Genomic DNA, 20,494 nt, shown 5'->3' on the forward strand with positions numbered 1-20,494 from the left:
AAATATGTTGAAGAGCACGGGTCCAAGCACCGAACCCTGCGGCACTCCATTCGTGATGCTTTTCCAATCTGAGTATTGTCCATTTACCCCCACTCTCTGTTTCCTATCTACCAACCAGTTTTTAATCCACGAGTATTTCACCTTCGATTCCATGACTCGCAATTTTTTGAAGTAGTCATTCATGCGGGACCTTGTCGAATGCCTTCTGAAAATCCTGATATACAATGTCTTTCTGCTTGTTTACTCCCTTGAAGAAATGCAGCAAGTTCGTTAAGAAAGATTTTCCCTTGCTGAAGCCGTGTTCCAGGAGAGAAGGCCACGAAGCAGTCTGGTGCCATAGCAAAGTTTCAAGTTTATTCGAAATTTGATGAATTGCTTATACATAAAATACTAAGCGAATTACATTAAAATCCAAATTTGAACATACATTAAAATACAAAATAATAATAACAAATAAAATATTAAGCGAATTACAATAAAATCCAAATTTGAACATACATTAAGACACAAGGTAATAAAAATAATAACAAATCAAAGAAAAAGGGGGTTGGACTTACAGACCAACAGAATCAACTGGATGGAAAGGGAAGAGGGAATCAGGTTACAATATTAATCATTATAAAAAGAGAGAAACACGAAAGGAGAAAAACATTAGGAAGGGTTTTTTTTGTTGTTTTTTTTTTTTTTTTATAAAAAACTGCTGTACTGTGATTATTCCAGATAGGAGGTAAACGCATCTTTAAACAGAAGGATTTTTAAATTAATTTTGAAATGGCTAATATCTTTTTCGTCTCTAATATATTGGGGAGAGAATTCCAGGTTTGAGGGGCCACTACTGAAAATATATCGTATCGTCTTGTGCCGATCACTTTCAAAGAAAGGACTACCAAAAGACCTTGGGTTGATGAGCGAAGGGAGCGAGAAGAGTTGTATGGAATAAGTACCCTGTTTATGAATTGCGGTTCGTTTGTGGATAAAGTTTTAAATATCAAAAGTAGAATTTTGAAGATGATGCGATGATTGATGGGAAGCCAATGTGAAGCAACCAGAAAGGGGGATACATGGTCATATTTTTTCCCGTTGTGAATTAATTTAACGGCAAGATTTTGAATAATCTGTAGCCGTTTCTTTTCTTTTTGAGTAATGTTTAGTAGTAATGAGTTACAATAGTCTAACTTAGAGATAAGTGTTCTCTCCCATTTCGTTTTTAAAGGATAAGAAATGACAAGTCTATTATCCATTAATGATCGGAGTCCGAGATGGAGAATAAGGAATAATCAGATTTGCCAAATAATCTGGAACACCTGAATGCAATGTCTTGTAAGTCAGAGTAAGAATTTTAAATTGTATACGAAAAGTACACTGGTAGCCAATGTAATTGTTTCAACAAAGGCATTACATGATCGAATTTTCTTGCATTTCTTAAAATTCTAACTGCAGTATTTTGGAAGTGTCTGAAGATGTTTTAATTGCAATTTTGGCAAACCTGTAATCTAATTTTGAATTTATAAAAGCAAAAAAGGAGGAGTTTAAGATTCTTTAGTAACAAGATTTCGAACTGATCTAAGGCCCTCTTTTACTAAGGTGCGCTAATCGATTTAGCGCGCGCTAAACACTAACGCATGCATGTTAGTCTATGGATGCGTTAGCGCACACTAATCGGTTAGCGCACCTTAAAGAGGGGGTAAGTTTTCAAAGGCGTAAAAACCTGATTTTATTACAGCGGAAATCTTTTTAGTAAAAGTTAGTGCTGAATCAATAATTACTCCCAAATAACGAAACAAATCAACTGTCTGAATTTGTTTATTAAAGAGATTAATTAGGAATCAAGAGAAGGAATGGAATTCGTACCCATTATCCAACAACTAATAGTTTTATCTGAATTAACCATATAGTGTTCTTACAACCAAAGTGATATCTTAGATAAACAAGCCTGCAATGAAGCAAGATCTGGTCTTATCTTTTTAGCATCTACCATTCTGCAAACAGCACTGATGGGCCCATGCTCAAAAGATTTGTGGTAGAGTTTCCTTTTGAGCATGGTAACTGTAAGGTCATGTTGGGCAACAATTACAGCACAGTACTCGGCAGGGCCTAACTATTAATAAGGGCACAGCCTGAATCGTGCAATCTGTGTGCAGAAAACAATGACTGATTATTTCAGTAGAATGTTGGTTTAAAAAAAGGTTTGCAGCATATTACATTAGATGGAACAGGTTTCTATAACTGAACCGTGTTAAATTGTATTCGGTGTCTTTTTTTGCTGAATAAAAGTTTTATTGCATTTAACTACAGCTTAGTGTGATTTTTCATGACTATAAATTGGTACTCCGATTAAGCGCACACTCCATTTAAGCGAACATCGCGGTCCGGTCCAGAGGCCTTGCACTTAAGCAGTCGACTGTACTAACAAAAGAATACTTTAAATAGCTCAATTACTATAAACTTGAAGAACTGTTAGTTTTATTACAAATCATTTTCCTTATACAATAGAGGTGTTAAATTCCACTCAGGAGATCTAAACCAGTCAATGTTTCAGAATATCCTTAATGAACATGAATAACTATGTGCATACTTTTCTTAAATGTATGAAAATCTCTTTCAAGACCCTACTTCAAACCCTAATTCAACTGTTAGTTTGACATCAGCTTTCGTACTTTAAGCTCTTAATTTCAGCAGTGTCAAATCTGGAATGTATGAGGGTGTAGAACATACCATGAGCATTACAAGGGTAATTTTAAAGTAATTTTTATGCATTTGCCTCCTCTTATATAATACTAACAGTGTATGTACTTTGACATGATAATGTGTACTTTGTCAGCAGGCATATAGAGCAGCATGCATGTAAATTTATACATGTACTTAAAAATTATAGGTGTGAACATTTATATCTGCTCCAGAGCAGGTGTAAACATCTGCAATGCAATTTCTTCCACTTAGTATTCTGTAAACAGATAAAGGTATCTACTTGTCTTTATAAAATTGAACTATTAGGAAACACTTCTACACTAGGCACTCCTGTATACAAAATTACCTTCTATGTGTACTAAGGCAGTGGTTCCCAACCCTGTCCTGGAGGACCAGCAGGCCAATCGGGTTTTCAGGATAGTCCTAATAAATATGCACGAGAGAGATTTGCATATAATGGAAGCAACAGGCATGCATACCTGCTCCATGCATATTCATTAGGGCTATCCTGAAAGGTTCACTCAGTAGAAGACACTCCACTGTATGTCTTAACTTTGCTAGTCCCCTGTTGAGCAGGCTAGGGAGTAATATACTGTTGGATGCCATTTTTCAGATAAAATATTAAACCAAGCTTCCCTACTCTAGCAGAGCTATAGAGATAAGTAGTATTGTATTCTTCTCTGCATTTCTGATCACAAAACTGCCTCAAGATCTTTATTTTCAGTGTTTAATGACAAGTTCTCTTATTTCTCACCTTTGGCAATTCCCATTCTGATCGTGATCCATCTGAATTATAGTAATATTGTCTACCTTGATCATCTACATGTTTTATCCACTGTGAAAATATAAAATAAGATTTAATGGTTAATAGACAGTTAAAATTCAGTACTGTATATACCTTTAGAAAAAAGTGAACTTTTGTGTAAAAAACCAAAATATCACACTGTACAATCAGACTCTCAAAATGCAGTAATGTATTCAAGAAAAATAAAAAGGAGAATACATATTTTGGTGTGACTTTAAACAGTATCTAAGCATTTTATTCTGCTGTGTCAAAAGCATAGGAAGTTATTAAGATTGTTGTTTGATAGAATAATGTATTCTAATTAAGAAAATATCGCTAGAATGCACAGCAAGGAAGGCCCACCTCTTTACCATTAAAACTTTTCCAGCAGGTCTGGAGCTGTCGGTGACTTCGCTGGTAGAACAGTTTAGTTTGGTAGGAACAGTTTACTTTGAGGACTTAGCATGTCTGATGTGCATGTGGGTGTCCCATGCCTAACAGCTGCATCTAAAACTGACTTGTAACTCAAAAAGTAAAAAAAGAGATGGTTCAGCTGCAGCTGAAGGGTTTTTATTTTTTGCCATTATTGCTGCTTACCAGAGCTCCACAATCACAGCCCTATACTTGGGCCTTCGCACAAGTGCTGTACCTAATGTTCAGCTCTTGTGCACGGGCACCATGCACAATTCTTCCCCCATTCACTACTGTACTCAGTGTAAATAGTATGCATATAATTTGCGATGCTTTTTGTGCTGAGCATCGCCCAGAAAATGGAGCTCGCTCCCAACCTGGTGTTTTCCACCGAGTTGTCATTCAGCCCTTAATCCTCTATATTTTTGTTGTTTTTTTAAATTCTTTATTTATATTTTGAAAATTTATACAAACACTTACAACTTGTTCAAGAAAAACAGAGAGCATTACTATTACTAATCAGGAATAAATCTCTAAGAGAAAAAAAAAAAAGAGAAAAAGAAAATCTTTACTTTTCCATAGAACACCATAAAAAGAAAAGTTAAGGGGCAAAGGACAGAAAACAAGAAGAACAAAAAGGGGAAACAAATAAGGAAAAGGCATTAAACTGATATTTATCCACCTATCATTCACAAGTCATATTTTTTTGTTGGATCAAGACCACTGGAGATTTTCTTAATATCAACGAAGGTTCTCAAATGCTCCAGATCAAAGAAAACATATTTTACATCCAGGTATTATACATTTACATGAATACGCCAACAAATATGATGCTCTTAAAGCCCGAGTTTCTTCCCTCAGCGCCGGAAACTTCTTCTATCTTGTTTAATTTTTGTCACATCGGGGTAAACCCAAATTTTTTGACCACAAAATGGAACATGAGAATTATGAAAAAATAGTCTCATCGCCGCATTAAGGTCTTGCTCAAAAACAAAAGATAACAGAAGCGTTGCTTGAATTACTTCTGATGAATCTTCCAAAATAAATGGTAAATCCTGAAAACAGCATCTCTCCTGGGTCTCTTCGACCTGGGGTTCCTCCACAGATCTGGAAAAAACTGGCACGAAGTATATCTTATTTAAAAGCTGAATTGCTGTAGAAGAAAATTTCAACACTTCTATAAGATATTCTTTAAAAAGATCCAAAGGAGATACTCCCACAGGTTTAGGGAAGTTCAGAACCTGAAGATTAAGTCTTCTATTAAAGTTCTCAATTTTTTCCATTTTCTGGTGCAAAATTATATTTTCTTAATAGACACCACATTACCCTCAAGTTCTTTAGTTTCCTTTTTTCTTAGATCAATATCTGAAGCATAGTCCTGTTTTCAAGTCTCCAGTGACTGAGAAAGATCAACTTTACTCACAAAGATGTTTCCTGGGCAGATTTTACCAACGTCTCATTTAGCTTCTGAATGGCCTTCCAGATACTATCCAGGTTCACCACCTCAGGGCTAGAGAAATCCAATATGGTTCCTTTAGCTCCTTGTTCGGCGTTCGAGTCATCAGGTCTCACTCCACTGCCTGGAGTTTCCTCCTCCATGATAAGACGCCGTCAGGAAACTACCTGCTCCACCCAAGTTAACGCAGGTAGAGGTACAACACTTGGAGGAGATAACAAGATGTTTTGCCTCAGAAACGATCCCACTCCTTCGGCATCATTCAATGTAGGGCTCTGCTTTCTGGGATCTTGAGGTGAAGCTCTAACAGCTAATCGGTCCATGGTCTGTTGCATCGGGGAGGAAGCTCAGGCGGGCAGCACCTGCGCCTTCACACTCCCCTTATGCTTTGTATGGGGCATATCTCCAAGTAAGAAAACCTCTGCAGCACTTCTCGGCAAAGGAAACACCATCAGATATTCAGTCTGCCATCTTGCCATGCCCCCTATCATTACTACTAGGTCTAGAATAATCAGCAGATCATCAGGCCCATGATAAATCGAAGGATCAGCAGGCATACATAAATTGAAAAATGAAGGAAAGTTGCATCTTTAAGGACTTGTGCCTATGGAAATATAGGCAAAACCTTAGATAGGATTTTAGATTTAAAATTACTTGCTTTTTGCACAAATCCAAGTTCAAGGAAAGTTTCAAGCAAGAGCACAAGTTATTTCTCTAAGTGGGCTTACAATGCTGAACTCTATATGACACAGATAATTTGAATTGCCCAAGGTCACAGGAGCATCAGTGGGAGAAACAGTCCCTTCTAAGCTTGCTGCTCTAACCACTATGCAATTCCTCCACTCTGATTAGCTGACAGGTAAAACCACACCACACCACACCTTAGAAGAGAATTCAGGATATAAGCAAAACACCTCCCTGTGATAAAGTCTGGCTTACGATGGATAATTCATTAGGGGTCGATGCATCATATAGAGAATCTGCAGACTGAAGTGACTACTTTCAACAAAATGATCTTTTAGTTTAGAAACCTAAGTTCAAAGAAAGTCTATAGGTTCAAAAGAATTATCATCAGCTAATCATTTTAGCAGGCTTAATAGGCTTCAACTGAAGCAATTCTTGAACAAATCTGACAATGAAATCCAACAGTTGTTTTTTTAAACAAGACAATGAAAGATGCAGAAGGAATTCTAACAGCTTTGCGTAGCTTTAAAGTAATAAGAATTCTAATGAATTCTTACTTTAAAAAAATGATTTGAGTATATTTTGGAACAAAAGCCCTCCAGAGCAGTTATATTATATTTCCTTCAACATTCCATTGAAGGCCAGAAACTGAACATTAGGATGGAGCAATGCTCCTTGATCTGTCAAAGTTTTAGACAAAGCCTAGAATAAGTAAGCTCTGAAAGTGTTGCTTTTAAAAAAGTGTTGCTTTTGAACATGTTAAAATTTTTACTCGCTTTAATAATTTTAACATATTAATCACGTTAAACTTTCACTCATGACTCAACCCCCTCACGTCACAGGACTGGCATCTGTATGCTCACTTTCCTTCCCTCAAACCCCCCCCCCCTTCACGGCGCTATAATCTTTAACTTCCCAGGAGCAATTCCTACAGGTCTACTCAGGGGACTTCCCTCTGCCTATGTCATTAAATGTGCATGTGCATATACACCATCTCCAGAGGATTGAACACAAGTCGTTCTTTCCAACTTTTGAGTTTTCAGAAAACTTCACTAACTGCACAAGCATCCATTGTGACACTACCTACCGGCTAGCTGGAGAGATAGGGTGAGTGCTCCTAGGGTAACAGAATGACTACTTCAGAAAATTGCAAACCATGGAATCGAGGGTGAAATACTCACGTGGATTAAAAACTAACTGGAGCATAGGAAACAGAGAGTGGGGATAAATGGACAATATTCGGACTGGAACAGTGTCACCAGTGGGGTGTCGCAGGGCTCGGTGCTTGGACCCGTGCTCTTCAACATCTTTATAAACGACCTGAACATTGGTACAATGAGTGAGGTGATTAAATTTGAAGACGATACAGTTATTCAGAGTAGTGAGAACGCGAGGAGATTGCAAAGATCTGCAATGTGACATAACCAAGCTCGAGAAATGGGCATCAACATGGCAAAAGAGGTTCAACATGGATAAGTGTAAAGTGATGCATGTCGGTAACAAATATCTCATGCACAAATATAGGATGTCTGGGGCAGTACCTGGAGAGACCTCCAAGTTAAGAGACTTGGGAGTTCTGATCAACAAGTCGATTAAGCTGTCCGTGCAATGTGCGGTGGCGGCGAAAAGGGCGAACAGAATGCTAGGAATGATACAGAAGGGGATCACGAACAGATCAGAGAAGGTTATCATGCCGAGCTATGGTGTGCCCTCACCTGGAGTACAGCGTCCAGCACTGGTTGCCGTACTTAAAGGAGGACACGGTACTACTCGAACAGGTGCAGAGAAGAGCGACTAAAATGGTTAAGGGGCTGGAGGAGTTGCCGTACAGCGAGAGATTGGAGAAACTGGGCCTCTTCTCCCTTGAAAAGAGGAGACAGAGGGGACATGATCGAAACGTTCAAGATACTGAAGGGAATAGACTTAGTAGATAAAGATAGATTGTTCACCCTCTCCAAGGCAGGGAAAATGAGAGGGCATTCTCTAAAGCTGAAAGGGGATAGATTCAGTACAAACGTGAGGAAGTTCTTCTTCACCCAAAGAGTGATAGACAACTGGAACGCTCTTCCAGAGTCTGTTATAAGGGGAAACACCCTCCAGGGATTCAAGACAAAGTTGGACAAGTTCCTGCTATTTTGGAACATACACAGGTGAGCTGGACTCATTTAGAAAACTGATCTTTGACCTGAGGGCCGCCACATGAGCGGACTGCTGGGCAGGATGGACCTCTGGTCTAACCCAGCAGCAGCAATTCTTATGTTCTTAAAGGAGGTGACATGGGGCAGTACTCATAACTGTTGCTAGGATAACCAAGTAAGATTGTGGTCAACAAATGAGGGAGGTAAAGAGCGCACAACTATATCTGACAAGTTTCTAATGCTGCAGAAAACAGACACGAGCAGTGAGGCTCAGCACAGCAGAGGCACTGCTGGGGGAAAAGGTAACAAGATATTCCCAATGCTCTTACAAACCATCATCTTCTTGCCAGTGATTCAGCAAAGATCTCTTTGCAACTCCAAGTTCCTTCTTCTGAGTGTTCCTTCCATGCATCAACAGAGGGAGCCTGGCTAAATCACTGCTGGGAAGACTACCTGTCTGTAAGAGCATCAGGAGGGACAGAGGTAGGCAGGTAGGGATACCAGATTCACAAAGTGGGGAGGGAAAGGAAGATGGAAAAGACAAAGAAAAATCAGCCTGAACCAAGTATGAGTAAAGGGGCAGTAGGGCTGCTTATTGTAGGATGCAGATGAAAAGGGGAGAGAGAGAGGAGAGAACCTGGGAATGGGGGAGGAGGTGACAGCTGAGGGATATAGGTGAAAAGAAGGAAAGAAAGAGAACAACCTGGACATGGGCAGTGAGAGAGACACAGCAAACAGACAGGAATATAGAGCAGTGATGTTGGATGCAAGGGAAACAAAGAGAGAAGAGAGGGGGGAAGAGGTATACATGGATGGAGGGGGGAAGAGAGAAGAAAGGGAGGAGATGTTGTTAATGAATAGATTGGAAATGTAGGTAGATTTGAGATGGAAGCAGAAAAATGGAAGAAAGATGAATATGAAAAAAAAATCTGTGCCAAAGATAGATGACGGCAAAAAGTGAAGGAGAGAAAACAAACAGCAAATAGGAAACAAAATTAAGAGCACAGAGGGAAGTGCAACCAGAGACTGGGAACAAGATGATGAGAAAAATAAAATCACCAGACAAAGTTAGGAAATTAGATATTTTCAATTTGGCAATTAAAATATGTTAGTTTAGAGAATTTATCTCTGTTGTCTTTATATTTTACTGCTTTAATTAGTCACCCATGCCAAATCTGTAAATCTCTTTATATATAAAATGACCACACAGTATAATACATGCTTAATAGTGAACGCTCAGACCCACAACTATATCCCAGTGAAATATTACGGAGAAGCTGTGTAAAGAGACCATCATTGCTTATTCACAGTCTCTCCCACCATTACATATAACATTAGATCTTAACTGCATCCACATCTCCTGAACTAGGAACAAAAACTACTTATCTTAGTAAGGTGGTACTGTGGCCTTTACAGCTACTCCGGGTACATCCTTAATCACCACAACTGCTTCTCTATTACAGTGTATGATTCAGTGCGTTTGGTGAACTTTGCTTGGTTTGGTGAGATGAGTGAGTGATAGGGTGTAATTTTGTTTTGTAGTACCCCTCCTGATGAAGCCAACTGGTGAAACCTGGGTTTGGGTGGGGGGATCGGCAGTTGTGGTGATTTTCCCCAATTCTCCCTTATGCCTAGTTATCTTAGACTGTACGCAACACAGAACAGGGAATCTTACTGTATCTATATCTGTACAGTGTTTCATAAAAACCTGTAGTGCTAAGTGTTTAATAGCAGCAGTAGTCTTTCATGAGGTCCAGTATTACTTTTTTGCCTTCTCTCAAAAGCATTTCCACAAGCACAAAGCACATCTGAGCATTTTCTGCATGTCATCACAAAAGCCTGAGGTCCATAGCCATAGGAGTCTGCGAATGTCAATAGCCACGGTAGAGGCTCTCAAGACTATTTCAACAACATTGCAGGTCATGCAGACTAGATGCTTTTCAGACTTACTTCTTTTTATTTGGATAGAGTTCTAGAGCACCTTCTAGGCCTGTAGGCAAGTATTTTTGTATTTTCCTGCAGATCTGGCAAGCTATATTTTTATTGAAAATTTCTGTACCACTTATAAAGACTAAATATTCAATTCAAAGTGGTTTACAATACACATCCATACAATTTCACATGAAATACTTTTCAAAAACGTAAGATTTCTCCTCCCCCCCAAAAAAAAAAACCAACCACAGCACAAAGGACTAGCGGCATAAAATCAGCAACAGAGTAATCTGTGAAGAACAGTGTCTTCAATTTTCTTTTAAAATTTACAAACATCCATTTCTGCTCTTAATTCCTTAGGTAAGGCATTCCACCACATTGGAGCCATCACCGAGAACATTCTCACCTTAATATGCTCATATTTTATGTCTTTGAAAGAAAGGATTTCCAGCACAAGTTGCTGTCCAGAACGTAGGGCCCATGGAAGTACATATTTGAGAAATCTGGTAACAGGTACTGTGGTTCAGTAAAATGCCAAGACCTTAAATGTTAGTAATGAAGTCTTAATTTCACCCTGCTCTCAACTGGTAGCCAATGCAACTTTTTTAAACAAAGGAGTGGCACTCGTCTGTCGTGGTTTTCCCAGCAGAAATTTTGCTGCTACATTTTGCACTGTTTGGCAATCCCAAAAGGACAGCATCACAATAATCAAACACAGAGAGAACAAATGAAACAACTAAATTGGTCATTGCCTGAAAAGAAATATACGGTTTCAGACATAAATGGCATTAGAGCACAGCACTATGATGTATGGAATCTCAGATTTTATGTACAATGGATACCAAGGAATGGGTTCAACTAACACATTCTAGAATGACATCAACTTTGTCCAATTCCTCAGCTGCCTGAACATGATACTTTATGTCAACCTTCTAATCAATAAGAAGTATGGTGTGTAGGGTTTTCTATCTATCCTGGATATTGATATGGATAGGCAATGTCAACTCTTTAAAGGTACCCAGATACTGGAGGTGGCAGACAAGAGATGCCCTGGGCTCATTCTCAAACCCATTTCACATGGGGTACAGTTCATAGTCAGTCGTGCACGAGACACCAGCGCGCCGACAATGGAGGGCAGACAATTCAGCGCAAGACACCAAAACTTAGTTTTAAAGAGCTCCGAAATGGGGTGTGAGTGGGGAACCCCCCATCCACTTTACTGCATAGTGCTCGTGCTGCTGTTGGGGAGGGTTTGGGGGTTAGAACCCTCCATTATAGAGAAAACGGAACTTTTTCCGATTTTGGGGGGGGGGAAGTTCCATTTTCTCTATAATGTGGGGGGCCCACATCTCCCCCCCCCCCCCAACGGCAGCGCGAACAGTATGCAGTGAAATAGGGAGGGTTCCCCCCCTCACACTCCCCGGAGCTCTTTAAAACTAAGTTTTCCCGCGGTGCACTTGTGTCTTGCGCCGAATTGTCAGCGCGCTGGTGTCTGGCGCGCGATTGTCCCATCACCTGGGGTACAGTCTTAGCTATCCTTTAGACAAAATCTGAGAAGAAAACATTTTCACAGAGACATTCACAATCCATGACAGTAAAAGTCCTGACAAGTAGTTGTGTCCTGAACAGTCTCTGATAAACCAATAGGGAGGGAACCAAGATCATGTAGACAGATTCCAACGGAGTGGAAGAGTAGCCTAGTTTTTAATGCAATGGCCCGAGAACCTGGGGAACTGGGTTTGATTCCCTCTGTAGCTCCTTGTGACCCTGGCTAAGTCACTTAATCCTCCATTGCCCCAGGTACAAAATAAGTGCTTGTATATAATATGTAAAGAACTTTGATTGTAACTGCGGAAAGGCAGTATATCAAGTTCCATCCTTGTCCTTTTAAAAAAATAAGGCAGCCAAATGACATGTTAACCCTGCCTGGTAGCTGGTTGTAACCCACAAAAAAAAAAAACAACCAAAAACCCCAACTTGGACCTCGTGCTACTGAGAACCAGCTGCCTGTTTGTTTCCACCTACTCTTTTATATAAGTGAGGACTACACCCTCTTTTGTCTACAAAGACTGCATTCATAAAGGTTTGGAGAAAGTTATTCTAAGTAGCAGCAAAGGAAAGACAGATAAGTTACAATTGACATTACCTGGGTGAATTTCTAGTTAAGAGAGTTTAGTACTGTCTTTAAAACTATGAAACGTTAAATACCTGTATTTTGAACCCTAATCAATTGTGCTAACAAAACTCACCCTTTACTATCCCTAGACAAATTAAAGAAATGCAATCTTCTATGAAAACAAATCCAAAATTAACTAAGAAAGTGTGACATGTAGTTTAATCCCTCCTTAAGTTAACAAGATAAAATAGGCACGCAAATGAGTGACATAATCCCACGACAACAAGAGGCACAAAACTCAGGGGTTGATGCAGAAAGCTGTGCAGTATAGTTGCGCATTAATGCCTGAGTGCACAGCTTGTACTGTGAAATTAGTGAGAAAATATTCTGTAGGGATGCAGTAAGCTAATGAGATACAAATTCAAATTGTGCACAATTTGCACACTAATCAGGGGCAGCCTGTTGGACACATGAGGACAAAAGTTCTGCATTAAGGACAGCTTCACTTTATGCATGTACAAAGAAAACAAAAGTGTCAGCACACATCTGCACGTGAACCAGAATTTTGTTCTGCACATCTAACCCTTATTCTGCCACACTTCAGAATTTCTTTTATTGTGCATGGGTTAACATTCCCTATTTACTTCTGTGATTTGAAGAATAAGTAATTGACTCATTACAATATAATGTGTGCCCAAGTATACCAAGAGTTAACGGACATGGTGAATCTTTCTCTGCATTGGGAAACCAGTAACATGTGCAGAACATTCATAACTGAATGGTTCGACCTGCAGTAGCTTTCTGCATCGGCCCCTCAAAGTACAGAAAAACTTCAGTCCCATTTCAGTTTCATAGAAAAGCTTAGTTAAGGCTTCACATTTCAGGAACATGAATGAGAATGTGTGGCCGATTTATCCTGCCATCTTTGGAAAGTCTCAATGGATGTAAGTAGCATTGCTTTTCCTTCCCAACAAGCAGGATGATATCAATCACAGAAATTATTCCCTTCCCAGCTCAGGGTTTGAGGGAAAGGGGAGAGACAGGAATGAGAAAGTAGAGAGAGATTGATGCTGGAAAGGGGGTCAGCAGAGAAATGAGAGAGGGATAAAGATGCTAGATCTGGTGTAGGAGAGATAAAAATGAAGAAAGCAGTGAAGCTGGAATGAATGATGTAAAAAGGAGAGAGGAAGCACAGGCTGGATGGAAAGGGGAGAGGGGCATAGAAAGAAGTCAGATACATATGGAAGGGGGAGAGGCCAGACAGTGGATGGAACGGGCAGATGCTGGAAGGAAGAGTGGAAAGAAGATGAAAGCAGAGACCACAAAAGGTAGAAAAAAATCATTTTATTTCTATTTTGTCATTACAATATGTCAGATTTGAAATATATATCCTGCTAGAGACATAACTGGGGACTGCAAAGCCTAATACTATTCCTGTCATGTGTTGACTGCAGTATTCTGTTAGCATGATATTTCTGTGTAGCATTCTGTAATAATTTGGCTTGTTCAGTTTTCTTGATAGTAGAGGGGATATATGTGAAGGGGAGGGGAGACAGGGGTTTTGTTGGTCCTTGCTCTGAATATTTATATTTATAAAATGACAATTGTACAGAATATTGTTTCTTTTTATACTTTAATAAAATACGTTCAATATAAAATCATAACTGAGGCTTGTGCAGATGGGATCAGATGGTTTGTGGGGACCGAGCTTGCGGAGACTGGGTGAAAATGTGTTTTTATTTCGGTCTTAGTAGTTTGCCGGTCCACAAAATAATTATTTTATTTATGCCGGTCCACGGGTGTAAAAAGGTTGAAGAACACTGGACTAGAGTATGTCCCCATGAACCTACAAATCTTAAATTCAGTTCCATAACTGGCCTGAACTTAAGCTGGCCTGATGCCTTGACAACATATTTATTTGGCTCATAACTTGCTGGCGCCCGATATTTTTAGCTCACAGTGAAAAAAGTTTGCTCACAACACCCGCCCGCTTAGAGGGAACACGCCAGGGTATTGAAACTCTGCAAGCACTTTGAAGAGACTAAAAGAATCAAAAACAAGGCTGGAAGAGGCTGAAAAAGGTTACACTACCTCAGACTGATAGAAGGATAGTGAGAATGGCTCTATAGAATTAGAAATTAACTGCCGCTAACTTCAATAAGTCACTGACTGAAATATGGGTGTTGGTCTCAGGCCGGACAATTCATCAGAGACTGGTGAAAGCAGGCTTGTAAGCAAGATTTCCCAGGAAAAAGACCTTCCTCAACACAGTTCAATGTTGTAAACATTTGAACTGGACCACAGAGCAGTGGAAGAAGGTGTTGTGGAGCGATGAGACCTGAATCTCCATATTTAGCAAGTGAAGGTATTCGATATGTTCATCGACGACTGGGTGAGAACAGCTTACCAGAGTCTACTACTGCTATTATGAAGCATCCTCTGAGTGAGATATTGTGGGGCTGCACGTCCAGAGATGTTGTGGGTTGATTGCAGGTGCTTGATGGAGCGATAACATTACCCTCATACCCAAAGACCAAATATGCAGCCTAGGCATCATTCTAGATGCCAACATCTCATTTTCAGCACAAATCTCCAAGGTAGTATCATCATTTTTCTACCACCTACGCCAACTAAAGCAGACTTTTCTCAATTGCTATACGCCTTCGTGCTTTCACGCTTGGACTACTGTAACATCTTATTCGTCAGCCTCCCTACGAAAGAAGAACATTGATTAAAGAGTCCAGAATGCCACAATTCGGCTACTGAAAAACCTTGGTTCCTTCGATCGCACTAACCGAAGCACACTGGCTACCCATAGGGAAACAGATCATCCTCAAACATTAACTATCGCCTTCAAGTGCTTCTACAACAAGACCCCCCAATATATAACCGAAAAACTCCCCATCTACCATCTGACCAGACCACTCAGATCATACCATAAACATAGACTGTGCATTCCACAAGCTCTACATGGAAACCGCCCAGAAACTTTCCTTTTCCCACACCTTGGCAAAACTATGGAACCAGCTCCCCCACAGACATCTGAAAAGCAGTAAAACCATCTTGTTCCCAAACCACGGCACTCCTGCACGGAAACCTTAAGGAATAAACCCTAACAGTATTCTAACCTAACAACACACTACCAGTAACAAGGTGCTTATCGCTACGAATGCCTTCTATCCACCTCACGTCAGCAGTCCAATTACAGACATTCCCTCTCCCTCTATAACCATTGACCTAAACTCATGGACCTGGCCTCGATGCTATTGACCAAGTACATGACATGCTTCAAACCTAATGCCACCAGCCAAGAGTGTGTGCTCATTCCAACCCTCCCCCCACAACATTTGATGTATACACCCGATGCTTTACCCTTATACTGTAAATGCCCTCTATCGTGTATATGCACGATAAACCATGTACCTCTAAAACATTATGATTATATTGTTTCTATCCTACAATATAGAATGTACCACTACTCCTGTACCCCAAACACTGTGACTCGTTCTGAGCTCCTGAGTAGGACAGGATATAAAACTGAAATAAATAAATAAAATAAATGCTGACAAATACATAAAGGAGATCCTTCAGCCCAAGATGCTGTCCTCAGCCACACTCACAGATCTTAGATGTAAACAAGGACAAAATCACCAAAATAACAAAATTCCAGTGAACTATGGATACATCCCATCACAGGGGTCTCTTATCACTCTAGAGCAGGGGTCTGCAACCTTTAAGACATAAAGAGCCACTTGGACCCGTTTTCGAAAAGAAAAAAAAAACTTGGAGCCGCAAAACCATTATAAAACAAATCTAACACTGCATATATTGTTTCTTATCTTAATGCTATATACAGGATCACTAAATTGAAAATAAAATCATTTTTCCTACCTTTGCTATTTGGTGATTTCATGAGTCTCTGGTTGCACTTTCTTCTTCTGACTGTGCATCCAATCTTTCTTCCTTTCTTCCAGCCTCCTGTATGTTTCCTCTCCTCCAGACCTCATTCTCTCCCCCAACTTTTTCTTTGTCTCCCTGTTCCCCCTTCTTTCTGTCTCCGTGCCGTCCCCCAAGCCACTCGGTTTGCTGCCACCGCAATCGGGGAACAGCCCCCAAGCCACCCCCGTCCCAAGCTTTCCCTGCAGAAGTGTTGCGCTGACCAGCATTCCGCTCCCTGACGTCAATTCTGACGTAGGAGAGGAAGTTCCGGGCCAACAAGGCATTTCTCCTCATTCCATCCAGCCTGAGCCCCATCTCTCCTTGATCCAGCATTTCCCTTCTGTGTCTGTCAGAATTACCATTCCACCTATTTTCCAGCATCACCCTTCTTTGTGTCCATCTCACCTATATCCCTATCTCATCATTTTTTCAGAATCTTCATTTGTCTCTGTCCTTGTCTTTACCCCATGTTCACCATTTGCCCTTTCAATGTCTTTATCTCCCCCCCCCCCCACTTTTTCAGCATTACTTCTATGTCTCTATTTCACCTCCTCTTCATGTCCCCTCTGTATCTCTATCCTTATTCAGTAGGTCCTGCTTACTCTTTCTCTTCTTTGTGTCACTATCTCCATTTTCAGCTTTCCCCCCTTTTCCTTTGTTACTGCACCCTGTAGCCAGAATCTTTCCACCCTCCCTCCACTCCGGCCCAGCCCAGTATGAAATATTTCATTTTGTTTCCTCCCCTCTCTCTTTCTCTCTCTCTTCTCCTCCCTCACCCACGAGTCCTGCATCTGGCCCTCTCCCTTCTACCTGCACCTGGCAACACCCCCCTGCTCCGCGGCTCTCTTCAGCAACTCGTCAGCAGCGGTGATCAAGACAAGCTGCTGACATCGAGGCCTTCCCTCTACGAGTCCCGCCTTTGTGGAAAAAGGAAGTTGAAACAAGCGGGACTCGCAGAGGGTAGGCCCCGACGTCAGAAGCTGCTGCTGAGTTGCCGAAGAGAGCCGCGGAGCAGGGGATGTGGCCGGAAGCAGGTAGAAGGGAGAGGGAGATAGGAAGGCTGTAGATCTCCGGAGCATGACACCGACCCCGGCCAGGATGATTTCTTTTTCAGGCGTCGCGGCGGGAAATAGCCATGCTGAGCAGTGAGCTCAGCACTACACAGATGAAAGCCTTGCTTGCTGATTGGTCCGGCGGCCCCGCCCCGCCCCGCCGTGCCGCCGGACCAATCAGCAAGCAAGGCTTTCATTTGTGTAGTGCTGAGCTCACTGCTCAGCATGGCTATTTCCAGCCGCGACGCTGGACTTGTAACTGCATGCATGCGTGACACACTACCGGAGCCGCAGCAAAGGTGGAAAAGAGCCGCATGCGGCTCTGGAGCCGCAGGTTGCCGACCCCCGCTCTAGAGCTTTAACAAATTGTAATTCTAGCCAGGTCATTTACTGCATTCAATGTCCATGCCCAAAACTTTATATTGGTCGTACTTTAAGATCTATAAAAGTAAGATTGACAGAACACAAATCCTGGGTTCATACCCGAAATGAAACTTCTCCATTGGTACGACATTGGAAATTGTGTGGCCATACTTTAAAAGATCTTAAGTGGAGAGTGCTGGATAGTATTACAGTAGGGTGGGAGGGAGGTAACGTTGAAAAAAATCTTAACTTAAAAGAACTTCGTTGGATGTTCATGTTGAACTCCATGGCCCCGGAGGGGTTAAATGAAACAGCTGATTGGCTAGCCCAAGTTGATCTTAGTTACTGACCTGCGGATATGACGTCAGGGGTAGTGACTATTTCAGTGAGTGGAAAAACGCCATGGCCATCTTTCAGATGCCGCTGGACTTAAGTTAGGTGCATTTAATGATACAGGTATGTGCTTGTTGATAACGTTTTTCAATATAGTAATTGAACAGTAATTTTCAAGTTTTAATGGTAGGTTTTAACAGTATGCTTTGTGCGTTTTCCCTAGAGCCCCATGCCTTGATAAAGATCGGCGAAACGCGTTGGCAGGGGAGCGTTCTATTTTGAACGCTGGAGAAAGCATATCTAAAACAACATGACCTAAATAACTAATTGAAAGAAGCTAAGTTATTTTTTACTATATAACTTATTTTGAATAGTTGAAAAAGCACAGTTACTTACCGTAACAGGTGTTATCCAGGGACAGCAGGCAGATATTCTTGACTGATGGGTGACGGCACCGACGGAGCCCCGGTACGGACACTTTTAGAGTGATTGCACTCTAAGAACTTGGAAAGTTCTGGATACCGCACCGCGCATGCGCGAGTGCCTTCCCGCCCGACCCCGGCGCGCGGTCCCTCAGTTAGTATAAGCCAGCTAAGAAGCCAACCCGGGGAGGTGGGTGGGACGCAAGAATATCTGCCTGCTGTCCCTGGATAACACCTGTTACGGTAAGTAACTGTGCTTTATCCCAGGACAAGCAGGCAGCTATTCTTGACTGATGGGTGACCTCCAAGCTAACAAAAAAGAGGGATGGTGGGAAGGTTGGCCATTAGGAAAACAAATTTTGCAAAACAGATTGGCCGAAGTGACCATCCCGTCTGGAGAATGTATCCAGACAATAATGTGATGTAAAAGTGTGAACTGAGGACCAAGTAGCAGATTTCCTCAATAGGCGTGGAACGGAGGAAAGCTACAGATGCTGCCATAGCTCTAACTCTATGGGCCGTGACAGAACCTTCCAGTGCCAGTCCGGATTGAGAATAGCAGAATGAAATGCACGCTGCGAGCCAATTAGACAGCGTACGTTTAGAAACAGGGCGTCCCAACTTATTAGGATCAAAAGATAAGAAAAGTTGGGGCGAAGATCTGTGGGGTTTAGTACGGTCTAAATAGTAAGCTAAAGCTCTCTTACAGTCCAAAGTATGAAGAGCCTGTTCACCAGAGTGAGTGTGAGGTCTCGGAAAGAAAACAGGCAGTACAATAGATTGGTTGAGATGGAATTCAGAGACAACCTTTGGGAGAAACTTTGGATGTGTACGCAGAACCACCTTATCGTGATGAAAGACTGTAAAAGGTGGGTCAGAAACCAGTGCATGGAGCTCACTGACCCTCCTGGCAGAGGTGATAGCAATGAGGAAAAGTACCTTCCAAGTGAGAAACTTGAAAGCGGCAGTAGCTAAGGGTTCAAAAGGAGGCTTCATCAAAGCAGAGAGAACCACATTAAGATCCCAGACCACAGGAGGTGCTTTAAGAGGTGGTTTTACATTAAAAAGACCTCGCATGAATCTAGAGACCAGGGGATGAGCTGAAAGGAGTTTTCCATGGATGGGCTCATGAAATGCAGCAATAGCACTGAGATGGACTCTGATGGAGGTAGTTTTGAGACCAGAGTTAGACAGAGAAAGCAGATAGTCCAATAGGGTCTCTACTGCAAGGGACGTGGGATCATGATGATGAAGAAGACACCAGGAAGAAAACCGTGTCCACTTCTGATGGTAACATTGCAGAGTGGCTGGTTTCCTGGAAGCATCCAGAATAGAACGAACGGGCTGAGACAGAAGAGAATCCTGTGAAGTCAGCCCGAGAGATACCAAGCTGTCAGGTGCAGAGACTGGAGGTTGGGATGTAGAAGGGTCTCCTGTTGTTGCGTAAGCAGAGAAGGAAACAGTGGAAGCAGAAAAGGTTCCCTGGAACTGAGTTGAAGTAGAAGGGAGAACCAATGCTGCCTGGGCCACCGTGGGGCAATCAGAATCATGGTGGCTCCTTCCCTCTTGAGCTTGAACAATGTTCGTAACATGAGAGGCAGAGGAGGAAAGGCGTACAGGAACAGATTGGACCAATCGAGGAGAAATGCATCCGCTGCCAGACGGTGAGGAGTGTATAGTCTGGAGCAGAAGAGAGGCAGCTGGTAATTTTGAGGAGCTGCGAAAAGGTCGATCTGAGGAGTGCCCCACTGAGCAAAGATGGACTGTAGAGTTAAGGGATCGAGTGTCCACTCGTGAGGCTGGAGAATTCTGCTCAGCTTGTCCGCTAAGTAATTCTGCTCTCCCTGAATGTAAATCGCTTTCAGAAAGAGATGGTGATCTATGGCCCAAGTCCAAATCTTCTGGGCTTCCTGGCACAAGAGGCGAGAGCCTGTCCCACCCTGTTTGTTGATGTAGTACATGGCCACTTGATTGTCTGTGCACAACAGAAGGACCTGAGGATAGAGAAGATGTTGGAAAGCCTTGAGGGCATAAAACATCGCTCTGAGTTCTAGGAAATTGATGTGATGTCTCATTTCCTGCACTGTCCAAAGACCTTGAGTTTGGAATTCGTTCAAATGAGCTCCCCAGGCATAAGGGGAGGCATCTGTGGTGATGATCAGTTGATGAGGAGGTA

General features: G+C 41.7%; 1 protein-coding gene across 6 annotated transcripts in view; it reads right to left on the reverse strand.

The window, feature by feature from the left end:
- The window catches only part of ARHGAP12 (Rho GTPase activating protein 12), a 240,938-nt gene that overhangs the window by 118,225 nt on the left and 102,219 nt on the right, over window positions 1-20,494 (reverse strand). For all 6 annotated transcript variants that reach the window (XM_033931485.1, XM_033931488.1, XM_033931487.1 and 3 more), the window contains one exon: window positions 3,443-3,523. In XM_033931485.1, coding sequence (XP_033787376.1) covers window positions 3,443-3,523 — 81 coding nt within the window. The remainder of the gene's footprint in view (window positions 1-3,442; window positions 3,524-20,494) is intronic.

The sequence above is a fragment of the Geotrypetes seraphini genome, chromosome 2 (assembly GCF_902459505.1).
Source record: "Geotrypetes seraphini chromosome 2, aGeoSer1.1, whole genome shotgun sequence".
Classification (NCBI taxonomy): domain Eukaryota; kingdom Metazoa; phylum Chordata; class Amphibia; order Gymnophiona; family Dermophiidae; genus Geotrypetes; species Geotrypetes seraphini.